The 26,706-nt window shown below is 44.6% G+C and overlaps 3 protein-coding genes across 4 annotated transcripts; all 3 read right to left on the bottom strand.

Annotated features, from left to right (window-relative positions):
* Positions 1-2,006: 2,006 nt before the first annotated feature.
* Positions 2,007-10,813, bottom strand: eif4ea (eukaryotic translation initiation factor 4ea). Of its 2 annotated transcripts, XM_030368307.1 has the most exons (7): positions 10,733-10,813; positions 7,304-7,407; positions 7,004-7,099; positions 3,795-3,858; positions 3,596-3,709; positions 3,134-3,273; positions 2,007-2,471 (listed from the first exon to the last, which is right to left on the bottom strand). In XM_030368307.1, exons 1-7 carry the CDS (start codon positions 10,748-10,750, stop codon positions 2,357-2,359), a joined length of 651 nt encoding a protein of 216 aa, XP_030224167.1. In that variant the 5' UTR covers positions 10,751-10,813; the 3' UTR covers positions 2,007-2,356. The 2 variants fall into 2 exon arrangements, with proteins under 2 accessions (XP_030224167.1, XP_030224168.1); XM_030368308.1 differs by lacking the exon at positions 7,004-7,099.
* Positions 10,814-11,248: 435 nt separating this feature from the next.
* On the bottom strand, positions 11,249-19,809 carry LOC115552326 (alcohol dehydrogenase class-3 chain H-like). Its single transcript, XM_030368306.1, has 9 exons — positions 19,687-19,809; positions 19,158-19,259; positions 17,180-17,321; positions 17,001-17,088; positions 13,769-13,988; positions 13,282-13,542; positions 12,883-13,018; positions 12,134-12,272; positions 11,249-11,544 (listed from the first exon to the last, which is right to left on the bottom strand). Exons 1-9 carry the CDS (start codon positions 19,702-19,704, stop codon positions 11,520-11,522), a joined length of 1,131 nt encoding a protein of 376 aa, XP_030224166.1. The 5' UTR covers positions 19,705-19,809; the 3' UTR covers positions 11,249-11,519.
* Positions 19,810-20,550: 741 nt separating this feature from the next.
* On the bottom strand, positions 20,551-24,959 carry gar1 (GAR1 homolog, ribonucleoprotein). The gene is made up of 7 exons (XM_030368309.1): positions 24,804-24,959; positions 23,668-23,882; positions 23,128-23,282; positions 22,957-23,016; positions 22,481-22,592; positions 22,157-22,285; positions 20,551-20,951 (listed from the first exon to the last, which is right to left on the bottom strand). Exons 2-7 carry the CDS (start codon positions 23,873-23,875, stop codon positions 20,941-20,943), a joined length of 675 nt encoding a protein of 224 aa, XP_030224169.1. The 5' UTR covers positions 23,876-23,882; positions 24,804-24,959; the 3' UTR covers positions 20,551-20,940.
* Between the last annotated feature and the right edge of the window lie 1,747 nt (positions 24,960-26,706).

The raw sequence follows: 26,706 nt of genomic DNA on the forward strand, positions 1-26,706 counted from the left end.
TAATTAGGTTAATATTGATGTTTCTGCTGGAGATGATGCAAGTATGGCAGCTGTGGCTACAGTGAAAATAGACTTGTTGAATTGTCCTAATTGGGTTTCTTGTTTAAGTAAAGGACATTCTTTCTTGCTACATGAGATACCTGTCTGTGATGCAACGCCCTGTTATACTGCATTTCTGTGTAATATTGACGGTTTCTATAGCCTTGGAGTCATAATGATGGCATTAAGAGGTGGATTAGTTCATGTAGGACACCACTGAAGGCCTAGGTGGGAAATGCATGGCCCGCCAGTGGTTTTGAATGATTCTCACATTTGTCCGGGGACTGTCGCTCCAACGTGTCCAGTCTCTCCGCGTGCTGCTGATCACTCACTTGGAGTCGGCTAGTGAATAGACGATTCATTTATTTGATCAGAGCTCATCTCTATCGGTTAATTGAGCCCAGAGGCAGGAAGTAACAAAGTATCTGTACTTAGTTAGTGTACTTAAGTACAGCTTCCAGATATCTGCATCATCTACCAGTGGCGGTGAGTCAATAGAGGGCGCTAGGGCGCCGCCCCTCCATGAAATATTCACTTGAATATATCTGCCAACTATCATTCTATTATCAAGATACAAAATAAATCAACAAAAATACATAGCGTTTATCCTTGTTTAATTGTGTGATATACTTGTCACTGCCAGCAACCATTTAAATGCGTCTGAACGTCAATGATTTGGGCTAGGCTAGTTATTGGTCATTCGAAATAAAGCCCTCCAAGTCAGGGGCGCCGGCCACGTTGAAGTCAATGTAAGCTCGCTAACTTTTTGCTGTCTATCAAGCAGACAGCTTTTCATTGGCGCAAGAAAACTCGCCCTCAGGTCGCACCCCAGGCCAATGGTATCGCTTTTCTTTTTTGTCCTCACCACATGATTCGACAATTCAGCAAATCAATCAAATAGGCTACCTCCCTCAGCAGCAATCGCGCAACACAACTACATGTAGAGGATCGTTAGATCGCTAACTAGCCGAGTTTTAAGCACATTCCACCCTTTTCAGTGGAGGAATTGGACTCCCCAAGCAATGTTAGACTTAAAAGGAGCAAGTAAGTTGCATATTAATTTAGTCTTTCGGCCTGAAGCATATTATAAACAAAATGAAGCGACTGTCCCATATTTCTAACTGCATTTGAACTAAGTAGACATTGACACTCACAAAAAATGGACGCTATAGGACAGTGATCATGATTTGTCTCAATATCAGAATAACAACAATGGGTCAAATAGCAATGGATGGTGGACTGGCCATAAAGTATGCAGTGTAAGCTTGTCCAGGCCCTGAAAGTCAGGATGTAGGGTTAGGGTTACTTTGTTCTTAATGTATTTGACGGGAGATTCAAATTTTGAATAGTTGCGCTCCTTCGACAACAAGACTGGTTTCATCCTAACGGACAATCAGCGAAAAGACGAGTGGATCAGGTGTGACGTCAGAAGATGAGAATGACGTGAAGACCGAGACCGGAGGGGGGGAGAGTTCAGCTCCAGACTTGACGTCTCTGGGAGAGCTGGTAGCGCGGTTCAGGGAGGGGAGGTGAACCAGCAGACACCAGAGCAGCGACCAGACATCCCCGCCCATGTTCTCAGGAGTTAAAGGATATTAAGACAAGATTGTCTCATTTTGATCTCGTTTCCAGTTCTGTGTCGACAACATTTCCACTTGGACTCAAGTGAGGAAGTTGAATCACTACTAATCACGACTCTTTTGACACAGGTTTCCGTACTTTTACTTGAGTCTAGAAGACGAGTACTTCAGCGCAACTGTGGCTACAGCGAATTATCCAGACATTAAACCTGTTTATCTTACAACCGAAAAAAGTTAGTTGAAAACTCACAAGACAAGTTTGTAACAAACCAGCGTGTAGCAGACCAGCGTGCGGTGTTTAGCTGTAAAAGTTTAAAGTAATTTCATTTTAAGTCAAACTTCGATTCAATTCCATTACAATTGTTTCAAAGCAACATTAGACACGGCTTCATAATTTCAGAACTTTTAATTCAAAACCAAAATAACATCAAAGCTCTAGGACGGTTTCTTCTTCTAGCCAATGGAAACAAAACAAGGCCTTAAAATAACAGAAGTGTGTTTTATATAAAGATGCATTTATGATCGAACCAAACATGTTTCTGTAACGCTAACTATCGACTTCTCATAACTTTTAGTTGGCCCTCTAAAAACTGAACAGCAAATATATATATAAAGCAACCTCAAAATTAGAGAGTTTAACATCTCTACTCAAACAAAATAATAACGAACAAGACCCCATCTAAATAAATATAGAACAAAGCAGCATGGGCAGGGGTCACGGGGTCATCCCAGGGTCATCAGGCAACAAACTTGTTCTTCATGGAAGAGCCGCTCTTGGTGGCGGTGTCTGCGTGGGACTGGTAGCCAATGATCACCTTCTGAGGCACGCCTAACCGTTCCTTATACACCCGCCTGGAAACAGTGTTAAACACCTTTAATATGGTCCCCATAACACACCTAGTGTTAAGCACCTTTAATATGGTCCTTCTAATCCACCTAGTGTTAAACACCTTTAATACGGTCCCCATAACACACCTAGTGTTAAACACCTTTAATACGGTCCCCATAACACACCTAGTGTTAAGCACCTTTAATATGGTCCTTAAAATCCACCTAGTGTTAAACACCTTAAAACGGTCCTCATAACCCACCTAGGTTTAAACACCTTAACACGGTCTTCATAACCCACCTAGTGTTAAACACCTTTAATACGGTTCCAATAACCCACCTAGTGTTAAACACCTTTAATACGGTCCTCATGACCCACCTAGTGTTAAACACCTTTAATACGGTCCTAATGACCCACCTAGTGTTAAACACCTTTAATACGGTCCTCATGACCCACCTAGTGTTAAACACCTTTAATATGGTCCTCATAAACTACCTAGAATTAAACGCCTTTATTACGGTCCTCCTAAACCACCTAGTGTTAAACAACTTTAAAACGGTCCTCATAACCCATCTAGTGTTAAACACCTTTAATATGGTCCTCATAACCTACCTAGTGAAAAACACCTTTAATACACTCCTCATAACTTAAACAAAGTTAAACACTACTCATATGGTTCTCATACCCGATATGTGTGATGGCCTCTTTGTTCTCGTAGTCTCTCGTCCAGATGGCGATCTTGTCACCTTTGGCACGGACGTTGATGACTGCTCCGCACACATCGTCACTGTGTTCATCAAACGTCTCCCCCACCAGACAGAGGACCTGAACCAGACAAGATTACATATAAACAAGCCCAAACATGGGTACATAAAACACTAAACATTAGCCCCAACACACAGGATACATACTATATTGTAAACTAGCCCTAAACCACTCAGGTTAGTGCATAGCCATCAGGTGAGCGCCTGGTCAGCGCCTAGCCAACAGGCCAGCGCCTAGCCAACAGGTTAGCTCGCAGCTAACAGGTTAACGCTTAGCTAACAGGTTAACGCTTAGCTAACAGGTTAACGCTTAGCTAACAGGTTAACGCTTAGCTAACAGGTTAACGCTTAGCTAACAGGTTGGTGAGTAGTGCGAAACTCACCGTCTCGAGCCAGAAGCGGTCCAGGTCTGCGCGGCGCTGCTGTTTGGACAGCGTGATGAGCCAGCGGCCGCCCCTCCGGTTCAGTTTGTCCTCCCACATCGGCTCGATGCCGTCCTACACATAGACACACACACACACACACACATTGCTAAGCTAACACTAGCTTGAACAGTAGTGCTTGGCGCTATAATAGCATTACCTTGAACAGAGAGTAGTCACATCCGGACACCAAGTTACTCGACAGCTGGATGTGATTGTACAACCTGGAGAGAGAGAGAGAGAGAGAGAGAGAAAATCTTGTCATTAGGTATGTCCTGAAATGAATCATAATCTGATATTCTTAATCTATAATCTGGCATCATGTATAATCGGATACAATTTATAATCTCATCATTAATATGATATCTCGATATGATCATACATTATTTGATATAACCTATAATTGAGATAATCGAATGATCTGTGATATATCTTAGGGCTGCTCGATTATGGGAAAAATCGTAATCACGACTACCGTAATTTTCGGACTATAAAACGTGCCTTTTTTTTCCCATTTTTCGATTCTACGGCTTATACAACGGTGCGGCTAATCTATGGATTATTACATCTAACGGCCACTCGGAATATTCGTATTCAAAGCTTAAATCAGTATTCGGAGCTTCGTCGTTTTTTTCCCACGTAAGTGACGTTACCAGAGCGAGGGAGGCAAACTATAAGCGTCAGCGACACCAAGCAGAGAAGCGAGAGAGGAGGAGGAAGAATAGATATCTTGTTACCCTTTACTTTATAACATAACATTAGCGGGATCTCGGGAGGAAAAGTAATACTTTCCCAAATGGGGGTCATCCCTATGTTCCCCTGTAGCCATACATACCGGGGAGCATAGGACCCTTTTTGGGAAAAGCGGGGAACATAGGACCCTTTTCTGGGAAAAGGGTCCTATGTTAACCGCAATCTATCAATCTTTAAATATTTAAACTCTGACGCGACATTCGCGTGATGACAGCCAATCGGCGTTCAACAGCGTGGCCACTGAGTGACATGTGTAATGTAACAGCCAATCAGCGTTCAACCGACCAAATCAGTGCAGTGCAGTCCGGGGTGAACTGCAGCATGGAGTAGAAAGTGATTGTTGCCGTTTGCGACTCCCGGAGCTCTTTATATAATAGCAGGCCTATATAATATAATTGTATAATAATATCACGGCCAAAAGCTCTGTGCGCCTCCGGATGGCCGTAGCGCGGGGAGCTCTCGTAGGGATTGGGCTTCTCGGGGTTTGTTTACCGGCGTATGAATAGACTGCGTCAGGTTCTCCGACGTCTCTCCCTCTTCCACAAAAGGTAAAGACATGCAATGGTAGTTATCTCGGCCAGAATTTGGCAGTAATGGTGGAAAAAGTAACAGACCGGGGAACATAGAACCCTTTTTTTGAAAAAGGGTCCTATGTTCCCTGGTCACATAGAACCCTTTTTTTGAAAAAGGGTCCTATGTTCCCTGGTCACATACATATCGGGGAACATAGGACCCTTTTTGGGAAAAGCGGGGTATATAAGGACCCTTTTTTTAAAAAAGGGTCCTATGTTCCCCAGTCTCATACAAAGAGGGGAACATAGGACCCGGGGAACATAGACACGCTCCCACGAAATGCTAACCTTAGCTTAGCTGTTTGTTCAACTGTGACTGGCTTGCTGCAGAGCGTGAGCGCCTTGGGAATACCCGGGACAATATAATGGATACAATATGGACACATAAGACAATCAATATTCGGTATTTGTTATGGATTTATTGTACAAATTCCCTGAAAAGATACACGTTCCAGGATGAATTGAAAAGCTCCCGTAAGGGCTGAGATGGCAGAGGACAGCTGATTTGGAACGGAACAACAGCTGTTCGCTTTCACAGGGAAAAACTAAGGAACTTCTACCTACTTAGGCCTACTAATTAACGTTCAAAAGCTATTAAATATTCAACAAAATATGCAGATACTGTCAAAATCGGTTCCGGGGAGTATATAGGGATTATTGTTTTTTATGGTGTTTTTTTCTGGAACGAGTATTCAAATATTCGCTTGGAAAAACCAACGAGTATTCAAAGCCAGAAAAATGGCATTCTGGCCAGCCCTAATGGTAATTAAACATTAAAACACCTGCATCTTATAGTCCAGTGGGGCTTATATATGTACACATCATTCAATTTAGCTGCTGCGGCTTATACTCCGGTGCGCCTTATAGTGCGGAAAATACGGTATTTTGGTCAATATTTAAATCACGATTATTGGAACGATTATGTTTGAGTATGAAAACATGTTGTATTTATTCAGCATGTCTCTTCCTAAAATCGCAAAACCCGCTTATGTTAATTTTGTGATCATTTGACTCTAAAATCGAAATCACAATCAAAATTAGATGAATTGCCTGGCCCTAATATACCTATATCATAATCTATAATCTGATGAGAGGTTTGCTCTTAAAACAATTCATGCCCAGTAGTGGGCTAACCTTAGACCATTTTCTCCCAGAAGTGGGCTTACTTTAGACTACCTGTCGCCAGAAGGGGGCTAACTTTAGGCTGCTCACGCCCAGAAGGGGGCTTACTTTAGACTACTTGCGCCCAGAAGGGGGCTAACTTTAGGCTGCTCACGCCCAGAAGGGGGCTAACTTCAGACCATGTTCTCCCAGAAGTGGGCTTACTTTAGACTACTTGCGCCCAGAACATTTTTTCCACTAGAAGAAATTGGTGCCGGTCATGTGACCGGGAAGGTTTCATTTTACCGGTCAAATTGGAAAAAAATCGGTCGGATATTGTCTGTGTTTATTGCACTTAAAAGAATTGATAGGCAGGCTATATAAAGAAGAAGAAGAAGAAGAAGTGTGTGATCATATTTTGATTCGCCATGGTTGTTAAATACCGGTACTCCGCAAAGCTTGCCGCCGTTTAGTTCATAAACCTACGGTAGTCGATAGCGATCAATTTGAGCGAGTGCACGAAATGTAACAACTTACTTATTTTATCACAGGCTACGCTACAATCAAAACCCTCATTGTTTTATATGAATTGGCTAAACAAGTGACCACTGAAGCATATTTAAAACACAATTCAAATGAACACATTCATGCTGCTCAATTTAAAAGGTTGAATCTCCTCGTGACTGAATGTTTGTATACAGCGCGCATGCTATGCTGCATGGGCGCAGGGTTGATGCGCTCCACTTCTTTTCTGTGGAGAACCAGCGCCTTGAATATTCCTCATAAAACGAAACCGGATCGTTTTCGCCCGTTTCGGCTCCGTGTGTACGGGGCCTCATTTCCAATCGGTCATTCTGCCGGAGAAATTTCGAATTTTCGGTCCCCCTCCTTTTTTTTTTAACTTTAGACAGTTTACTCCCTTGGCTAACTTGAGACTACTTACGCCCAGAAGTCTTCCACGGTGTCGACCTTGGAGATGAGTCTCAGGTTGGCCTGCCAGGTTTTACTTTTGTCGTTCTTAAAGAACCACAGCGCCCACCTAGTAGCGAGAAGCAGCCCTCAGAAACATCAGGACTTGTGAGAGGAACAGCTTCTCCAGAACAACCGAGCTGTGGCCAGAGGAGGCTACATGAGACCAGATGATCCTAACACAGGGAGGGGACAACAGAGTCCCAACTAAAACATTCCTGAAACCACTGGTTCACAGGTCAATACAACACCTATCCTCGGTGGACGAACATACCTGTTCTGTAAGGGGTGCTTGATGTACTGCAGGGCATTCACTATCGACTCAATCGTCTTCTCACATGTTTCGACCTTCGAATTGGAAGAAATTGGAGCAGAAACCTAGAAAAGAGAAACGGAATAAAATTCTTCATGAAGGATTCAAGAGTCTACAGAATATCGTAGTTAGCAAGCATGTTCAGCTCTACACAACATCTTTGATGGGCCTTTCACACCAAAAAGAACTAAGAGCCAGTTCCGGGCTGGTGCTAGGGCCAGTTCAAAACAGGTTCCAGCCTTATCCCAGTTATGAACCAGTTGGTTTCACACAGGCCAGAGCCAGCCATGGAGCCGGCGAGAACAATGCATGACGTCACTGCAAACGTCTCAGCTTTCCCAGCAACCCTTGCGCCTTGCCGGAACTGTACAATAAGAAGAAGAACCCTCGCGCCAGTTTCAAACACATCAACAACCATTTCGTCTTCACGTCAATAATCTGTGTATGGTTCGTTCTTTGAATATTCCGATTTAAAACAAAATCATAAAAAACAATTAAGTCGTTTTTTGGTTTTTCTGATTTGGTTTTGAATCGGAAAAAGGGCAAAAGGAATAAACAAATAAACTGCATTTTATTTAATCCGTGTATAGTTTGTTCTTCGAATATTCAGATTTAAAACAAAATCAGAAAAAACAATTAACAGTCGTTTTTTGGTTTTTCTGATTTGGTTTTGAAGCCGAAAAAGGGCAAAATGAATATACAAATACACAATTTTTCTGTTTTTTTAAAACAAAACAGGAAAACTGAATAATCCAGTTGCTTGTTTTGTTTGCGTGATACACATAAAGACGTTTCAAACATTCCATCGAGTCTCTCGCATTCTACAATGGCCAGCTTTATTGTTTTCCGTGGGAGCAGGCGACTTAGTCTGCGAGTGGACGATCTGAAACTAAATCGAATACTAGATTTCTTCTTCGAAAGTTGTGCTCCACACACAACCTCCTCACCGTCATAACGGAGCACTTCGGGGCACCAGATTGCTTTAAGAGCGGTACTGATCGCGTCATGTGTCTTTCCAGTGTCAAATAGTTCACAAATAAAATCACCATAAGGTTCAAGTGCGGCCATAACTAAGGCTAAATATAATTAGACAGTCTATTGCTGGTTTAGGTGGTTGGCTCTTTCTTTTTTCTTCGCTGCGTTCTTCCTTCTGGGTTAGCCGATAACTATAAATGTTTTTCTGTTTCGGGTTTAAAAAACCAACACACAAACAATAATAATGATGTTTATTTGTTTATTCCTGTTGCCCTTTTTCCGATTCAAAACCAAATCAGAAAAAAAACAAAAAACGACTGTTAATTGTTTTTTCTGATTTTGTTTTAAATCTGAATATTCAAAGAACTAACCATGCACGGATTAGTAGAATCCGTGTATGGTTCGTTCTTTGAATATTCCGAGAACACTGCGTTCTGCCTTCTGGTGTATCCTATAACTATAAATGTTTCCATTTTTGTTTTTCTGTTTCGGGTTTAAAAAACCAACACACAAACACAAATACAATGCCGTTTATTTGTTTATTCCTTTTTCTGATTCAAAACCAAATCAGCAAAACCAATAAACGACTTATTTGGTTTTTCTGATTTTGTTTTAAATCGGAATATTCAAAGAATGAACCATACACGGATTTAATCGCGTTTGTGTGTTTTGTGTGTTGCCGAAACAGAAAAACAAAAAGATACATTTATAGTTATAGGCTACACCAGAAGGCAGAACACAGCGAAGAAAAAAGAGCCAACCACCTAAACCAGCAATAGACTCTCTAATTATATTTAGCCTTAGTTATGGCCGCACTAGAACCTTATGGTGATTTTATTCGTGAACTATTTGACACTGGAAAGACACACGACGCGATCAGTACCGCTTAATATGGTGCCCCGAAGTGCTCCGTTATGACGGTGCAGAGGTTCTGTGTGGAGCACAACCTTCGAAGAAGAAATCTAGTTTCCGATTTAGATTCAGATCGTCCACTCGCCGAATAAGTCACCGGCTCCCACGGAAAACAATAAAGCTAGCCATTGTAGAATGCGAGAGACTCGATAGAACGTTTGAAACGTCTTTATATGCATTTCTTTTAATCTGCGTGCCCTTTTCCCGGCATTCATTGCGGTTTTATCTAAATATCACGCAAACAAAACAAGCAACTTGATTATTCAGTTTTCCCGTTTTGATTTAGAAAAACTGAAAAATACCGTTTATTTGTATATTCCTTTTGCCCTTTTTCGGCTTCGAAACCAAATCAGAAAAACCCCAAACCCTTTTTTCTGATTTTGTTTTAAATCTGAATATTCCAAAGAACGAACCATACACGGATTACAAATAAACTGTATTTTTCTGTTTTTTTTAATCAAAACGTGAAAACTGATTAATCAAGTTGCTTGTTTTGTTTGCGTGATATTTAGATAAAACCTCAATGAGTGCCGGGAAATGACACGCGGATTAAAAAAAAAATACATATAAAGAAGTTTCAAACGTTCCATCGAGTCTTTCGCATTCTACAATGGCCAGCCCTATTGTTTTCCGTGGGAGCCGGCGAGTGGACGATCAGAAACTAAATCGGATGCTAGATTTCTTCTTCGAAGGTTGTGCTCAATACTGAGAGTGAGACCTCCTCACCGTCATAACGGAGCACTTCGGGGCACCAGATTGCTTTAGAGCGGTACTGATCGCGTCGTGTGTCTTTCCAGTGTCAAATAGTTCACTAATAAAATCACCATACGGTTCAAGTGCGGCCATAACTAAGGCTAAATATAATAAGAGAGTCTATTGCTGATTTAGGTGGTTGTGAAACCAAAACACTGGCTCTAGCTCCGAACTAGCCCGGAACGCGCTCCGATTTTGCGGCGGTGTGAAAGGCCCACGAGTGTCGTATTATATCACAATACAACTAGTATATTTCATATCATAGTTAGTTACGTCGATTATAACTAGTAATATAATATAATATCATAGTTAGAAAGCATGCATAGCTCTGTAGAATATACTCCGTAGTGGAGAGAGGGTCTAACTACAGTCTCTAGTGGACAGAACGGGTCTACATCAACTAGTGTCTGGATAAGTGGATATGGAATATATCTAAAATAAGATTTAAATAGGACGGTTGGGCACCACAAGCCGCTTACTTTCTACCTGAACGCTGATTAAGTTAATAATTTCATTAAATCATTCGTGTATGAGTTCATTTCGTTTCACAAGGATCACGAGTACTGAACAAGCATGATAGACCCAGGTGCCGGGGTGAGCCTCGCCTCGCCGTCAGGGGAGGCTCCAGGTAACTAGGGCCGTACTTCATCGCTATACCTCCTAAAGTTTGCTAACTCGTTACTCATTCGTACTTTAGTTACGCATGTTATCCTTAACCAAGAAATGGACTCCGGTTTAAATCCGACTCACCATTACTCCCGTCGCCATGTTTCCTCCAGCGTGAGATGACCGAATCCGAACCGCCCAATCAGAGCCCTTTAAATACTTATCAATGCACATGCGCAATAGCTTCGTGTTAATTCGATTACATACTGAATTATTTCACTTTTTAATAATTCAGCGGACGCCCGATATTTATCCAGAACGAATTACCAGTGAATTTAGAATAACAATTTGGATGTAAGTTAAAATGGATTTCAACCCTTAACAAAAAATCGGAGTGAACAATTGGTGACCAATTAATCTTCAGTAAGTGACTACTCAAACTAAGGCTAATAAGTACGGATAGTATGGATATTGGAACACAGCACAGGTCTTCAGTTAGTGAACACTAGTGACCAGAAGTCTTCAATGGGTGACGATTCAGTTCGTGAACAGGTCTTCAGTTCGTGAACACTAGTGACCAGAAGTCTTCAATGAGTGACGATTCAGTTCGTGAACAGGTCTTCAGTTCATGAACACTAGTGACCAGAGGTCTTCAGTGAGTGAATGACAACATGCTGTAAACGCTTTATTGAAAAAAACTTGGACAGGAACACATGGTGGTGATTTTACCAGACAGTATGAAGCTACAGACCTAGCATGGTTGGCATAGTACTAGTGTTAGCATAGTGGTCATAGTACTAGGGCTAGCATGGTGCTGCTGGTACTAGCTTGGTGCTGATGCTACTACACAGTATGAAGCTACAGAGCTAGCCTGGCGGTGAGAACACTGGGATGTGGCCAATTGGTCCAGGAGGTCTGAGGAGGAGGAGCTTCAGAAAGTCAGCACGCAGCGGATACTGCCAGGGACACAGAACAGAAGAAAAACGGCATGAACACTTAAAAGGGAGGGAAGACATTTGTTGTAGAGCAGGGTGACACTCAAGAGGGCTAAAGGTCAGGTTGTAGAACTCAGTAGCATCTCAGGGGAAGATCACAGATCGCAACCAAATGATAAGAATCCCCCTCATCCACAGACTACCAATGGATACACAATTTTACACTTAATTTAGAAAGCTTCTCGGACACCTAAATGACAACTTCACTGTGTGTGTGGATGTGTTGAGCTCTGTCTGAAGTGGTTGATTTCCACGTCTGAGAAGGTTAAGCTCCTACGACACTTATATCCAACTCCACGGTGTCTGTTGATGTGTGCAGCTCCGTCTGGCCAGCAGGGGATTTGTCTTCGGTGTCGGAGATAGAGTTAAGCTTCTATACATAGTATGTATGTGTGGCGCCACAACATCGCTCACGATAACACTCAACAATACACAATGGCGTCATGGGGATGAAACACTTAGGAATATTATGCTCAAAGTATTTTTCCCGAGCTGCCACTGAATTTTACTTAAAGAACCCACTACCGTTGTGACATTCATATCCATCTACCTTTTCCCAGCGTGCATGAGGTCGAATCCCTCATTGATGGAGTCAAAGGGCAGAGTGTGGGTCACGAACTCATCCACCTTCATCTTCTTGTTCATGTAGTCCTCAACCAGCTTGGGAACACTCTCCACACTCTTCCACCCTGAGGACACAACCCAAACAGTTTAGAAACACTTCTGAAGGGACACGACCCAAACAGGTTAGAAACACTTCAGCTGTAGGGACAACACCCAAACAGCTTAGAAACACTTCAGCTGTAGGGACACGACCCCAACAGGTCAGAAACACTTCTGTAGCGACATGAACCAAACAGGTTAGAGACCCTTCAGCTGTAGGGACACCACCCAAACAGCTTAGAAACACTTCAGCTGTAGGGACACGACCCAAACAGCTTAGAAACACTTCAGCTGTAGGGACACGACCCCAACAGGTCAGAAACACTTCTGTAGGGACATGAACCAAACAGGTTAGAGACCCTTCAGCTGTAGGACACGACCCAAACAGGTTAGAAACACTTCTGTAGGGACATGACCCAAACAGGTTAGAAACACTTCTTCAGCTGTAGGGACACGACCCAAACAGGTTAGAAACACTTCAGCTGTAGGGACACGACCCAAACAGCTTAGAAACACTTCAGCTGTAGGGACACGACCCAAACAGGTTAGAAACACTTCTTCAGCTGTAGGGACACGACCCAAACAGGTTAGAAACACTCAGCAGCGGGGATGTGATCCCAGAGTGGTTCCTCTGACCTCCGAAGGCGGTCCCCTTCCACACGCGGCCGGTCACTAGCTGAAAGGGGCGGGTGGAGATCTCCTGGCCGGCCCCCGCCACCCCGATGATCACGCTCTCCCCCCAGCCCTTATGACACGCCTCCAGGGCCGATCTCTGGAGGGGAGACAAGGGGGGGAGGGAGAGGGGGAGAGACAGACAGACAGACAGAGGGAGAGACAAACAGACAGACAGGGAGAGAGACAAACAGACAGACAGGGGGAGACAGACAGACAGACAGAAGGAGAGACAGACAGGGAGAGGCAGACAGACAGAGGGAGAGACAGACAGAGGGAGAGACAGGGGGAGACACAGAGGTTAGAGAAGCTGGTTTCCTATTGGCCGGCGGTGTGAGGAGGCGGGGCTCCGGCGGTCCTCACCATGATCTCCACGTTGCCGATGCACTCGAAGGAGTAGTCCACCCCGCCGTCGGTCATCTCCACCAGCACCTCCTGCACTGGCCGAGCGTGGTCCTTGGGGTTCAGGCACTCAGTGGCGCCGAACTCCGCCGCCTTCCCGAACTTCTCCGGGTTGATGTCCACGCCGATGATCCTGGTCGCCCCGGCAACCTTACAGCCCATGATGGCCGCCAGGCCAACGGCGCCCAGCCCGAACACGGCGCAGGTGGACCCCGGCTCCACCTTGGTGGGGAAGAGGGGGACAGTAGGACAGGGGGGGGGTCAGAAGATCAGGTGTGTAGTCTTGTGTGAAGTGTTGTGTGTAGTCTTGTGTGTAGTGGTGTGTTGCCAGGTGTGTAGTGATGCGTCACCAGGGGTGCAGTCATCTGGGTAGTGGTGTGTGTCCCCAGGCGTGTAGTCTTGTGTGTAGTGGGGTGTGTCCCCAGGTGTGTAGTGGTGTGCGATGTACCTTGGCGGTGTTGAGCGCCGCCCCGTATCCCGTGGAGATGCCGCAGCCCAGCAGACAGACCTTGTCCAGTGGGGCCTTGGGGTCCACCTTTGCCAGGCTGATGTCCGCCACCACCGTGTACTCAGAGAAGGTGCTGGTGCCCATGAAGTGGAACAGCTGCTTCCCCTTGCAGGTGAAGCGGGACGTGTTGTCGGGCATAAGGCCCCGGCCCTGGGTCACTCTGTGGGAGACACGACATAACGGTGACCTCTGGTGGCCCGGCGCTGAACTACAGGCAGGCTGAGGACCGTGGGGGTCGAACCCACAACCTCCTCCCCACTAATGGCGCGTTTCCACCGGAGGGTGCAGTTCGGATCGGTTCGCAAAAGGTGCGGCACGAATCGCGTTTCCACCGCCAAAAGTGGGCATGACCCGGACTGAGCTTTACTGAGCCGTACTCGTCTCGCAGTACTCCTCCGTTGGGATACTGAGACGCCTGAAAGGGTGCCGGAAAGTTCGAGCTACACACGACCTCCGTTGATTGATCGACAGAATCGTCACTTCCGGATGACATGGGGATAAAAACGAACAGTAGGCATACCCGCGAGGTAATATTCTGGACATGTCGCACAAAACTTTAACTTGGGCGAACAAGGAGGTGGAGACGTTCCTCTGCATTCTTGGGTAGGAAGACGTGCAGAGGGAGCTTGATGGGGCAACAGGTCCCCGGTTGTTTCTGTTACGTTTCTTTTTTTCCTCAAATTCTGTGAAAGTCACACTATACCGTAAGTCAAAAACTCTTGAAATTTTCAGGTATGGTTACCAATAACCCCCATTACCAGTAACCCAAAGTTGTGGTACTGCACCCAAAGGTGGCACTATTGTTATTGGCTTATTTCTCCTCACCAGATTGACCTGGACTCAAAATTCATCAGATGCATTTATAAAAACCACAATTTTATATTAAAGCTTAACATGATAAAAAGATTCACAGACTACAAAAATAAATAAAAAAATTCACCAAAATCGCCTCACAAAAATCATCGTACAGAATTTCTTTTAATTTTTCGTCCATTTGAGAAATCTTGGCCAATAAAGTAGGAGCAGTTTGCCCATTTTTCTTATACGACAATTTTGTTATTGTCTAAAAAAACGACAATAACAAAATACGACTGTTATTAGGTGATACCAATACCCACCACTACCCATTAACCCAATTGGTGGTACTGCACCCAAAGGTGGCGCTATTTAAAAAAATATGACCTAGCCTTATTTCTCCTTACCAAATTGACCTGGACTCAAAATTCTTTCATCATATTAATCTCTAAAATCAGATGCATCTTTTTCACCCTGGTCTTCTGCTCTAAAAATGTTTACTTTTCCCAAAATTTCATAGAAAAGCTAATCGTCCACAGTCTCAACTCACTTTGCCTATATGACCATTTTGTTATTGTATAACTACCATACGGCTATTATTAGGTGGATACCATTAACAGTGCACATTTTCAGATCTATGCTCTTTTAAGAAAGCCCTTAATTCTCTTGTGAAATGTGTGCTTGGAGTTTTCTTGATGTTGTGTGCTTATCAATAGACATTTTCACCATGTGAATGAGGCTTCATGTAGTTCAGGAATGTCAGTGGCTCAACAGGATAAGGCCTAAAAAAAAAAAAGTTTGGTTCCTGTTGGTTGTCAGTTGAGGTCATGGGTAGGTAGGGAATTTATTTTATTTTTTTATTTTATTTTTTCCAGCGGCAGTGAATGATAGGTAGGTTGTTTTCATTTAAAAACGAGAAAATTTGCTCATCCTTGTACATAATGAAGAGGTGCTGTACCAAAACGTAATTATAGTTAACATCAAAAAAAAAAAAAAATTTTTAAAGCTCATAAAATAATTTGGGTCGCACATAAATTGACAGGGTCGGTCGGAAACAGGAACCAAACAAAACATTTTTTTAGGCCTCATGCCTTGTACTGGTGATCCCTAGGTTGAGAGTTTGAATCCTAGAGCATTATGAACAAGCGGAACATGAAATTCTGTCAATGCCACTCATTCAAGAAACACAACTGTGAACGGTACCTGAAATTCATCAGGCAATCAACATTCCTACTCTGTCGTTTCCAAGAATCTGACTGCCAAGACACAGTATGGCATTAGGGGAACTTCTTCGTTAACCATTTTTCCTTCATAATTAACTAACCCTAACCGTCATATTTATATTTCTTCCGTTAGTGTTCTTGCCTACAAAGGTTTTATTTCCCCAGAATTTGAAAGATTTTTTTAGGTATATGCTTTTAAGAAAGCCCTTAATTCACTGGAGAAATGTGTGCTTGGAGGTTTCTGGATGTTGCAATAGACATTTTCACCATGTGAATGAGGCTGCAGGTCAGGATTACCAGTGGCTCAATGGGATAATGCCTTGCACAGTGTATCTTTAGGTTGAGAGTTCGAATCCCGATTATAGCATGCTGAACATGACATTCGGCCATTGCTTTAGAGCTCACCTGAAAGCCGAGGCACAGTATTGTATTAAGTGGAACATCTTCATCAACATCTTTCCTTCATAATTATTTGTCATACTTGTATATCTTCCATTAGTGTGTTCTTGACTTTTCATTTTGCTTAACCCCGTTAAACACCGCTTGCGGTTATATTTGTTTTTATTTTATTTAGGCCCATTGTTTTTATTGAGCAGGCTACTCTGTGTTGCGCTGCTATGATGTCATGATGTTTAGGTATCTGCCGCGGTGATCGACATCCGGCCTACCATAAGGGTGCTGTCAGCGGTGGACACGCGACCTCGGAACTGAGCTGGGCAATACTGCCCCGCCCCCCCCCCCCACCGCACTGAGGCGAACCGAACCGCACCCTCCAGTGGAAATGCGCCATAAAAGAACACGCCTTCTTCTGGCCAGGATGAGAACCCTCCACGGTGGACAGGTAGGTGAGGTCCACGACATGTTAACGCTGACACTACAGTGGGCACATTACTAGTACAGCAAGTAGGGTTGCTCGATTATGGGAAAAATCATATTCACGATTATTTTGGTCCATATTGAAATCACGATTATTCAAACGATTATTTTTGAGATTGAAAACATGTGTTTAATCAGCATGTCTCTCCTCAAAAAACTTTGTAACTGAGAACTTTGAAATGTCGCCTTAAAAAATGTGTTCAGTGCGTCATGTTCCTCATGTTCTGATGAGGAACATGTACTGTGTAACACGGGTTCAGAGCTGATCCTCGTCTCACCTGATCTTCTGGCAGAGGTTGGTTTTGGGGTTCTTGCAGAACTTGCATTCCCCGCACTGGGGAACATAGAGCGGGATGACCGTGTCTCCTGGGGGCAGGGGAACCATGACGACAGCATCAGTAACCACGACAACAACACTGACCACTGTTTTGAGGTGATTGGCCGGATGTCAGCTGACCTGCTTTGAACTTGGTGACGCCCTCGCCGACGCTCTCCACTAGCCCCGCCCCCTCGTGGCCCAGGATGACGGGGAACGCCCCCTCGGGGTCGCTGCCACTCAGGGTGTAGGCATCCGTGTGACACACGCCCGTCGCCACCACCTAGGGTAACCATGACGACAATACACAGCTACCTCAACGTCGGGGTAACTGACGGCAACGTACGCCCATCTCAGTATTGGGGAAACCATGACAACAATGTACAGCGACCACCAGGCTGGAGTGACCATAACAACACTTATAACACTCCTGGAAGGGGGGACCTCCACTCTGAAGGAGGGACCCCCACTCTGAAGGAGGGATTCCCACTCTGCATTCTCTAGATTTCTTCCTCGCTAATTAAAGGTGCCATGAGATGCTATTTTATGGATGATTTAATATAGGTATTAGTGGGCCACTAACACAGTATTCAAAGACGTTCCCGAAATTCAGCCGGGGTGCAGTTACAGCCACTCAATGAGGAGGGTGGGGGTGTGGCCCTGAGCAGCTTGCAGCCACGGTACCATGCGCTCTGTTTACAGAGGATGTATCGCAAAGGCGAGGCACACACAGCCTTTAGCCGTGTTCTGTAAATATTCTAGAACACACGGGAGTCCTGGAGCCCTACGTCTAAATAATATCATACACAGATATCTATATCATATAATATATATTATCACGGCCAAAAGCTGTATGAGCCGATATTATGAATCTCAAACAACCGCATTGGGTTCGCCGACGTTCCTGGTTCTTCCACGTCCAATCTGAAGTAGACTGAACCGCGACATGGAGGAGAAAGGGATTGTTGCCGGGCAGCGCTTAGACACCTCCGCCTCCTGCAGCGCCGAGGCGGTGGTCCCTCGGCAGCGAGAAGCGGGGCTCAAGCGGGAGACATTCGCGGCCAACAATCCCTTTCTCCTCCATGTCGTGGTTCATGTTCTTGAGGGAGTCAAAGCCTAAGTTCCTTTCCCCCAATTCATTCTCCACCATGGCTGAGATAACCCCCACTACGAGTCTCGTTGTAGAAATACCAGAGATGAGGGTCTGACGTGTTAGGCGCCATAACACCAAAAGCAGAATGGTTATCTCAATAACAAGGAAGTCTACAACACTTGCGTCACAGTCCTGGAGCTCTATATCTAAATAATATCAGATAAAACATAGATATCTATATCATATAATACATATTATCACGGCCATAAGCTGTGTGCGCCTCCAGACGATATTATGAATCACAAACGACTTTGTCGGGTTCTCCAACGTCTCTGGTTCTTCCACTTTCACATCAATCTGAAGTAGACTGAACCGCGCTCTGCCTGCTGCCGGCTGCCCGCTACCGGGCGGTGGTGCTTCGCGGCGGTGGTGCCTCGCGGCAACCGGCGGCATGTCGCAGTTCATGTACTTCAGGGAGTCAAAGCCAAAGTTCCTTTCCCCCAATTCCTTCTCAACCATGGCTGAGATAACCCCCACTACAGTCTCGTTGTGGAAATACAAGAGACGTCAAAGAACCGAAAAGAAACACTTGCGTTACAGTGTGTGTATTCACACACACACACACACACACACGTGGCGCTCGCACGGTCATGTCTCATTGGCGGGCCAAATTCTCTGGGCAGGCCAGGCAGAGTAAGTGGAGGAGTAGATGCTATGTGACGACATATGAGACCACATTCCAAATCAGCTCGCAAGTTTTAGCCACTGGGGGACCATAGGCAGGCTAGGGGAACTCATATCTATGTTAGAAAACCTCATAAAATGATCATGCCAATGCACCGGGAGTTTCTTGAACTCTGAGGGGCTAGGGTCGGGGGGGCGGGGGGCATGCACACACAGCCTGTGAAACAATTTGAGACTCTAACTGTAATTGAGAGTTATACAAACACAATTTCATTGAAACTGAAATGAATTACAGTTTCTTTCATCATATTTTTGTTATTGTGGAAGAGCCCAGCCCCTTACCTTGATGCGCACTTCGCCGGCTCTAGGGGGCGCCACCTCCACCTCCTCAAGGGACAGGGGTTTCCCGGCCTCCCATGCCACCGCCGCCTTGCACTTGATCACCTGCAGACACACAACCCATACACAGCCCCGCTTAGCGTAACCCGGGTTACCGTCCGGGTCAGGGTCAAAGTCCGGGGACCCACACGAGGTGGGGATCGGAGAGAGTTTCATAAGAACGAGCATTGGCTCTTCTGACATGATTATGAAAAACAAAAATGCATACTCCAGACCGGTTTGTCCGCAAACTCATATTGCACAAAACAGTTTCACCAATGCAAACCGTTCAACATATAAACTAAAGCAAATTATTGTGTGCAATCAATGCTAAAAGAGGAACCCAAGTAGAGCAAACGTCATGCGTTCATTGCAACAATGAACACATGACATTTGCGCTTCATTCGATCTTAGGTTTAGATTCAAACAAACTCAAAATAGTATTGATCCTTTACTCTACAGCAGGATGTCAGTTCAATTATCGTTCACTTACTTTTCCAGCTGTTGCCATGTTTCACTCAGCAGGACAGAAAGTTGAGCTGGACGGAGAGAGAAGGAAAAAGAGGCGTGCTGAACCGGAAGGGATGGGGTTCATTGAGCCAATCAGGAGCGGCTCAGAGGAGAGCCACAGTAGGTCACGTTTTCAGACAGTCCGGAAGTTAGAGGGTCACGAAGTTTGGCGTTTATAATTTCCAGTGTTTATCCGGAAATTATAAACGGATACACCCTAACCCTAGACTGGAGTTGAAAGTCATGAGCTTTGAACTCCTGCAAACGGACTAAAAGAGGAAACATAACCTAATAACGTTGCAAGAATAAAGGATAGTAAATATCACATTTTTGGACTTGGTGTTCCACAAACGAATATCTGACTTAAATACACGTATTTTCGTTTATCGGAAGTCCCGCCTCTTAATTGGTAAACCCTCGTAAATCACAGTACCGCCCTCCCTCTCGAATATGAAGTAGAAGTATCCGATTCGTGATGTTCTTTCCGGGGAGTAGAACACTTCAGACCCTCAGTGGTGCAAATGTACAGAATCTCACGATTAAACTCTGATCTCCTCGGCCAAAACGATAGAGCTTTGTATTGGATTGAGAATCCAACAGCATCCAAGGAACTTTGAGCCTCTTAATACCTCATAATCCGTACTAATAAAGTCCACCCATCCTTTAATCCCTCACCATTTCACCAACAAAAAAAACTGTAGATATGACCTTACACTGAAGCATTAGTTCAGACCCCTTCTCAGTGGTGGAGATGCCCGGTCACTGATATACATACGTTACGCAAGCCCATAATACACGTTACATCCCCTTTGTCAACACAATCAGGGTCCAAGAAACTTCCACAAGATAAAAAAAAATGCAAAGCAACGTTTATTAAAAGAGTCAACAAAAAAAAGTCAACCGCACTTTGCATCACAATCCTCTAAAACATCTTGACAAAACACACAATCTAACTGAAACGTCCTCGTCATCGTGAGGAACCAGAGGCAGCGTCTCGGTCTCTGCCGCTCAGATGAACGGAACAACGCCTCTCCTCAGGTCTTCAGGTCGAGCAGAAAAAACATTTGAGTCTCAAGTTCATGAGTGGAGCGCTGGGAGCAGACCAGTCCGTACTGGCGGAGCACCAGACCACCAAGAGCAGGAAGGAACGTAGAGAAGAGTCCACCGAGGTCCAGATCCGTCTGGGGCCAGGTACGGCTCCCGACCCCGCCCGTCGCGGTGCGTCCAGACCGCCAGCTCACCTCCCACCTGACAACACATCAGAGGGTTCAATTCTTAGACCGTTACATAGCAACCGCATCCTCACCTCCCACCTGACAAAACATCACAGGGTTAGCATCTAGACCATTACCTAGCGACTGCATCCTAACATCCCACCCGACAACACAGAGGGTTAGCATCCTAGCCTGTTATTAGGTGGCCACTACCGGGATGCTAACTTGGCTTGTATTAACCTTAGTAGTAACCAGAACCGGCCAATAGGGCTTTGACTTTTGCCCAAAAATCATATTCGAAGTTCGTTTATTAATATTCGAATATTTATTAATATTATTTTGACCATTAAATGCCTTCAGTAGTACCTGGGCTGAATCCGAATACTTAGTACATACTATTTATGTTCAGTGTCTACTACTTGACGGTCTACAGCTATGTGTAGAACACCTAGAACGGTCTACAGCTATGCGTAGAACGCCTCTGAACGCTTCCGAACACCGCCGAAACTCCAACGGATGTTTGGAGATGACGTGTCTCCCCTCAGATGCCAGCAAACTTACCTTGATAAGTTACCTGTTTTCCGTCTTGTCATCGTTGCTATTAAATTAAAAATGTCTTTTACTTAATTACTTACTTTCTTTTTTACTCTTTTTAATGTCTAATTTTTCGCCGCTTTCTATGACGTCTTTCTAAGCCGCTGTTGGTAGTGTCGGGTCAGCCATCTCTTCTTCGTTCGTTACAAGACTCGTAGTCTGGTAACGTAGTGACCTACCGTTGTATACTGTGGCGGTAGTACGTATTCTGAAACGTTTTCCGTACTACACAATGCACACAGAGCATTCGGACGTGCTATATTTGTGGCGTACTACAAAATGCATACTATAAGTATGAGTATTCGGATTCAGCCCTGGATTGGGCTTTGCAAGGTTTGTTTACCGGCGTTGCTATGGTTAACGGTCTTGCGTGTTCCAACGGTTTATTATGTTTCTAATAAATCGCTGTCTAATCAATACTTCATTCACTGCCTCTTCTGTGGTCATTACAATATTATGAATAGACTGCGTGGGGTTCTCCGACGTCTCTCCCTCTTGGCCTGCCCATAACAGGTTCGAATATTAAGGGCTGCCTAATATTCGTTAGAATTTTGATTTATTTTTTGATATTCGAATTATATTCGAATCACGAAGTTCGAAGTCAAAGCCCTACCGGCCAATGTATGAAAGTCCTTCAAAACAAACCTCTGAAACCACGCCCTCCACCTCCTCTCCCTCTGAAGCCTCCTCCTCCTCCACGTCCGAAACCTCCTCCACCTCCTCTCGAGAAACCTCCTCCACGACCTCCTCCTCCACGACCACCTCTGAAGCCACCTGACAAACACCACAAACAACATGTTAACATACAGCTTTAACAATTGTAAAGAATTTACATACAGTTCTAAAATCTGTAATATGTTAAACACACATTACATTAAAAAGTATTACATTTTTTCCACAAGTATGTGCGTGACGCATACAAGTCTCCAGGAGGTGTATTGTTTCTATAAATATTAATAACGTGCTTACCTCCGCGACCGCCTCCTCTCCCCCCCCTCCCCCCTCGGGGCGGGCCCTTCTCCCCCGGAGGTCGGGGTAGGAACCTCTGCAGTGGGAGGAGCTTCATCGGGTCGATGTAGAACTACAGGAAACAAACAGGGTCACATGTTACTCAACGACCAATCGGGAACCAGAGGCTCATCACACATCAACACAACTCCAGACCACCACTTTGGGAACTTGAGAGCCAAAAGCTTGTGGTTCTATAACTGGTACCATTACTGGGAGTAGTGGGGTTGCCAGTTATAGAACCATTACTGGGAGGAGTGGAGATACCAGTTTTAGTACCACAACTGGTACCATTAACCCATACTAGCCGTATCGGAAGTACCAGCTGTAACTAGCTATAACTGGTCCCATTACTGGTATTAGGAGCAGTCGAGGCAACAGCTGTAGTACCATTGCTGGTAGTTGTAGTGGAGGTAAAAGGAGGAATGTATTCTCACCTTCTGGGGCTTCTTAAAGGAAGCCGCCTTCATGTTGTCCGAGAGTTTCACAGAGAAGTACTGACACAGGGTTAAGGAACGTCCTCAGCCAGGCTGTAATTGGGCTCATTTCCCCACTGACATGAATCATACGATAGAATATATAATAATAATAAAGAGGTGAAAGGATACGAAGTCCCGCAGCTGGCCGAAGATCTCGTCGACCTTCCCGATCTGCTCCTTGTTCTCCAGGTAGACTGGAGCGTTGAAGTAGGGAACCTTGTTCTCCTCCGTGGTGCACTTCACCACGATGTCATCCTCACAGGGATGGACGAAGTCTCCCACCGCTGCAGAGACACACGTCAAACTAGTTAACACCGCAGTTTACCAGTGTCAGCGTTAATGTAACGTTACACATGTAGACTTATGCTTCACTTCACTCTGTGCCAGCGCGTCCTAGCAGCTCTTGCAGTAGGTTGTGTTGTATCCAGTGTGTTTTTGCGCGTTCTCGTTTGTGTTTTTCTGCACTTTTTATTGACTTATTTGGTTGACTTTGACTGGTCATTTTGTGGTCTACGCTGACTTTGTGAGCTATTGGACACTTGAACTACCCTAATGCGGATGATTAAAGTACATTCTTACTCCTCTTAATTTGGACCATTGACCTAACCACATTAAAGCCTAACTCATCTCCTGTTGACGGCGTTCTGCGGGGAGTCCCCGGTGACTTACCGACCACATACTCCGGGGGTCCGTAGTCCTGCTGCCTGAACCCGCCTCCTCCTCCTCCTCTCCCGCCACGGAAGCCCCCGCCACGACCCCCGAAGCCCCTGCCGCCCCGGTCACCTCCACCCCGACCCCCGTAGCCTCCACCTCCTCCGCCGCCATATCCGCCTCCACCTCCTCGGCTAAAGCCACCGCCACCTCCTCGGAACGACATTCTGGTACTGGAGGAAGAGAGGAGAAGTTAAGGTCAGGAGGAGCATTATGGCAATTTTAGGAGCAATATGCTGCATTTTTGAGCACTGCGGTCACTTTTAAAGCAATATAATAACTTTTGGAGCACTGCAATAACTTCGGAGCACTATGTTAACGTCAGTAGTACTAATGCAGGGTTTCTTACGCTTTTTTTGTTCCAAGGACCGCATACTAGTCGATAATGCCTTAATTTTAAACGACATCCTTTCTAAACAAAGGATGTGGCTGTTATTCAAGATTTGTCGTAGTCACAGCAACAGCAATGGAATCCCTGAGTCTCAGCCTCCCTTCAACAATACAATGATAGACAATTTATAAGAGAAACGCAAGAAAAGTCCACTTAGACTTAAGGTTACACAAAAGTAATGCAAAGCATTTACAGTGCTTAAGCAGCATAGATCAATTTCATGTCTGTGTTGATGGAAAGAATACTCGTTTAGCCTATTTTATAAAATAGGTCAGCCTTTCTGAAAATATTTCGGGGCCCGGTTCTAACGGGTGCCCGGACCGGTGGTTGCCGCTCGCTGTTCTAAAGCACGAAGATACTCAACATGTGAGGCCTAGCAGCCCTGAAGTGAGACCTAGAACCAGAAGATCTGACCAGACTAGTCTCACATTCAGACCATACCCAGATGATAAGATTAATGTTTATGTTAACATCATCAGAGTATTGTTCAAACAGCAGAGAACATGATATTATAATGTAGATGTGTAACATTATCCCGGTATTACTCTACTAACAGGAGCACATGATCCACAGACCGCGACGGGCTCACTACAGACCCTCGGCGGCCGCTTTACCTCCACATTTAACCAGATACTACCAGGTCTAAAGTCTGAAGCTTTCTACAAATACGATCACAATTGTACAATTGTACCAATGTACTCACCAGTTGCTGTAATGTCTTAGTAGTAAGTAGTTTATCTCTTCACTCGCTGCCGATCCGCCTCATGCACCACAACACGTGTGGCTCCTGCTACCGTAAAGCGCGTCGAGGACCTGTGAGCGTCACACTGTCGTGAATGTTTACAATGGAAACCTGCTGCCGTGAGTGGGTGAGCACTGACGAAAAACCGGAGGAGGTCGCAAAAAGAGAGCATGGACCTATTAAAGAAAGAGAGAGGAGCATTATGTCCATGGAGAGGAGGTGTTGAGTGACCGCGCATCCACTGTTGCCTTTCATTTATTACACGGTACGCTTTGATTATCCCGTTTCATCATTTAATGAATTGCAGATAAATTATTTATTTAACATTAAAACAAGATAAACTAGAAACTAGAGATTTTTATTTCTAATTTCTAATTCCTAATTAAATTAAATTTATACCATAAAACAAAGGTCAGATCATGAACCAGGAGAGAGTAGGGCCATCACACAGAGGGAAACAAAATCAAACAATGTCCATCTCCTCCACCACCACCATCACCTCATACCTACCATCATCACCACCTCCACCTTCACCTCCGCAACCTCCACCTCCACCATCACCTCCACCACGACCACCATCACCTCATACCTACCATCAGCACCACCTCATCCACCACCACCATCACCTCATACCTACCATCAGCACCACCTCCACCCAATGGCGGTTCTACACGGGGGCCTACGAGGGCCAGTGCCCCTGTAGACATGTCCCTGCCCCCCCCTGTGGCCCCCCGTGCTGACCAAATAAAATAATTATGATTTTAGTGATTTTAAGGAACTAATTTGACGCAACGTTGTACACGGGTAACTTAGATAGGCTAACCCAAACGCTGTTGCTGCTCTGTAAATGAGAGCTCAGCGACTATGGAGAAAGGAGCCACAATTTCTCCTGTTGCAAGAGTCGAAGCTAAGCAAAACGATTTCATTTCGTAAGTGACTTGTTTTTCTTGCACATAACCGTGTTACTGTAGTTCCTCACACTGATGATGAAATTAAGTTTGCAAATGTCTGGTCTCGATATATTGAGAAACTTAATCATATCTAAGCAAACTCATCAAAGCAGAAGCGAGTATCCCAATGTCAGTATACTTGCTAGGTCTAGGCTACACAATGTTGTGATGTTAACCACGTATTTTCATCCGTTTTGGCTGCTGCATTGGGATAACTAATACATTAGAGCAAAGAGTAGAAGGCTACCTGCCTGTGTTAAGTAGGGAGGGATTGTTATGCAACGAAATGTAATGCATGCCCCTACGTTTTATTTCTTCTAATAGCAGCTATCATGAAATGAGGAAAGAACAGTAGAACAGTGAAGTTTTCTTTGAGCTCTTTAGTCTGTGCACGATTGCTGCAACACTTCCTGTAAGCACAGCCTCTTGGGAACACAGTTTCTCCACACTGAAACTGATAAAATACATAGCAAATTGGCACATTGTTTTGTACTTCGTTGTACCCTGTACAACGTTTTGCACAGGTTTTTTTTTTTACATTGACACATATAAAAACTAATGTTTATATGATATGGATGATTTAGGGCATAAGCTCCATCAATTTATGATAGTTTGACAGAAAAATACAGACTGGTGAAGTTATAAACTCTAACACATTAAATGTTTGATGAATTTAAAGTAATATAAAGTTTATAATCTTTAAATACCATTTTTTGCTTTTTTTTTTGTTCCCCTCTGGTTAAACACTGGCCCCTCCTTGGCCCCCCCCCAGTAAAATGTGTCTAGAACCACCACTGCCTCCACCATCACCTCCTCCACCTCCACCACCACCTCCTCCACCACCACCCTCACCTCATACCTACCATCAGCGCCATCTCCAACATCACCATCACCACCACCAGCACCACCACCAC

Source organism: Gadus morhua, chromosome 10 (assembly GCF_902167405.1).
Source record: "Gadus morhua chromosome 10, gadMor3.0, whole genome shotgun sequence".
Classification (NCBI taxonomy): domain Eukaryota; kingdom Metazoa; phylum Chordata; class Actinopteri; order Gadiformes; family Gadidae; genus Gadus; species Gadus morhua.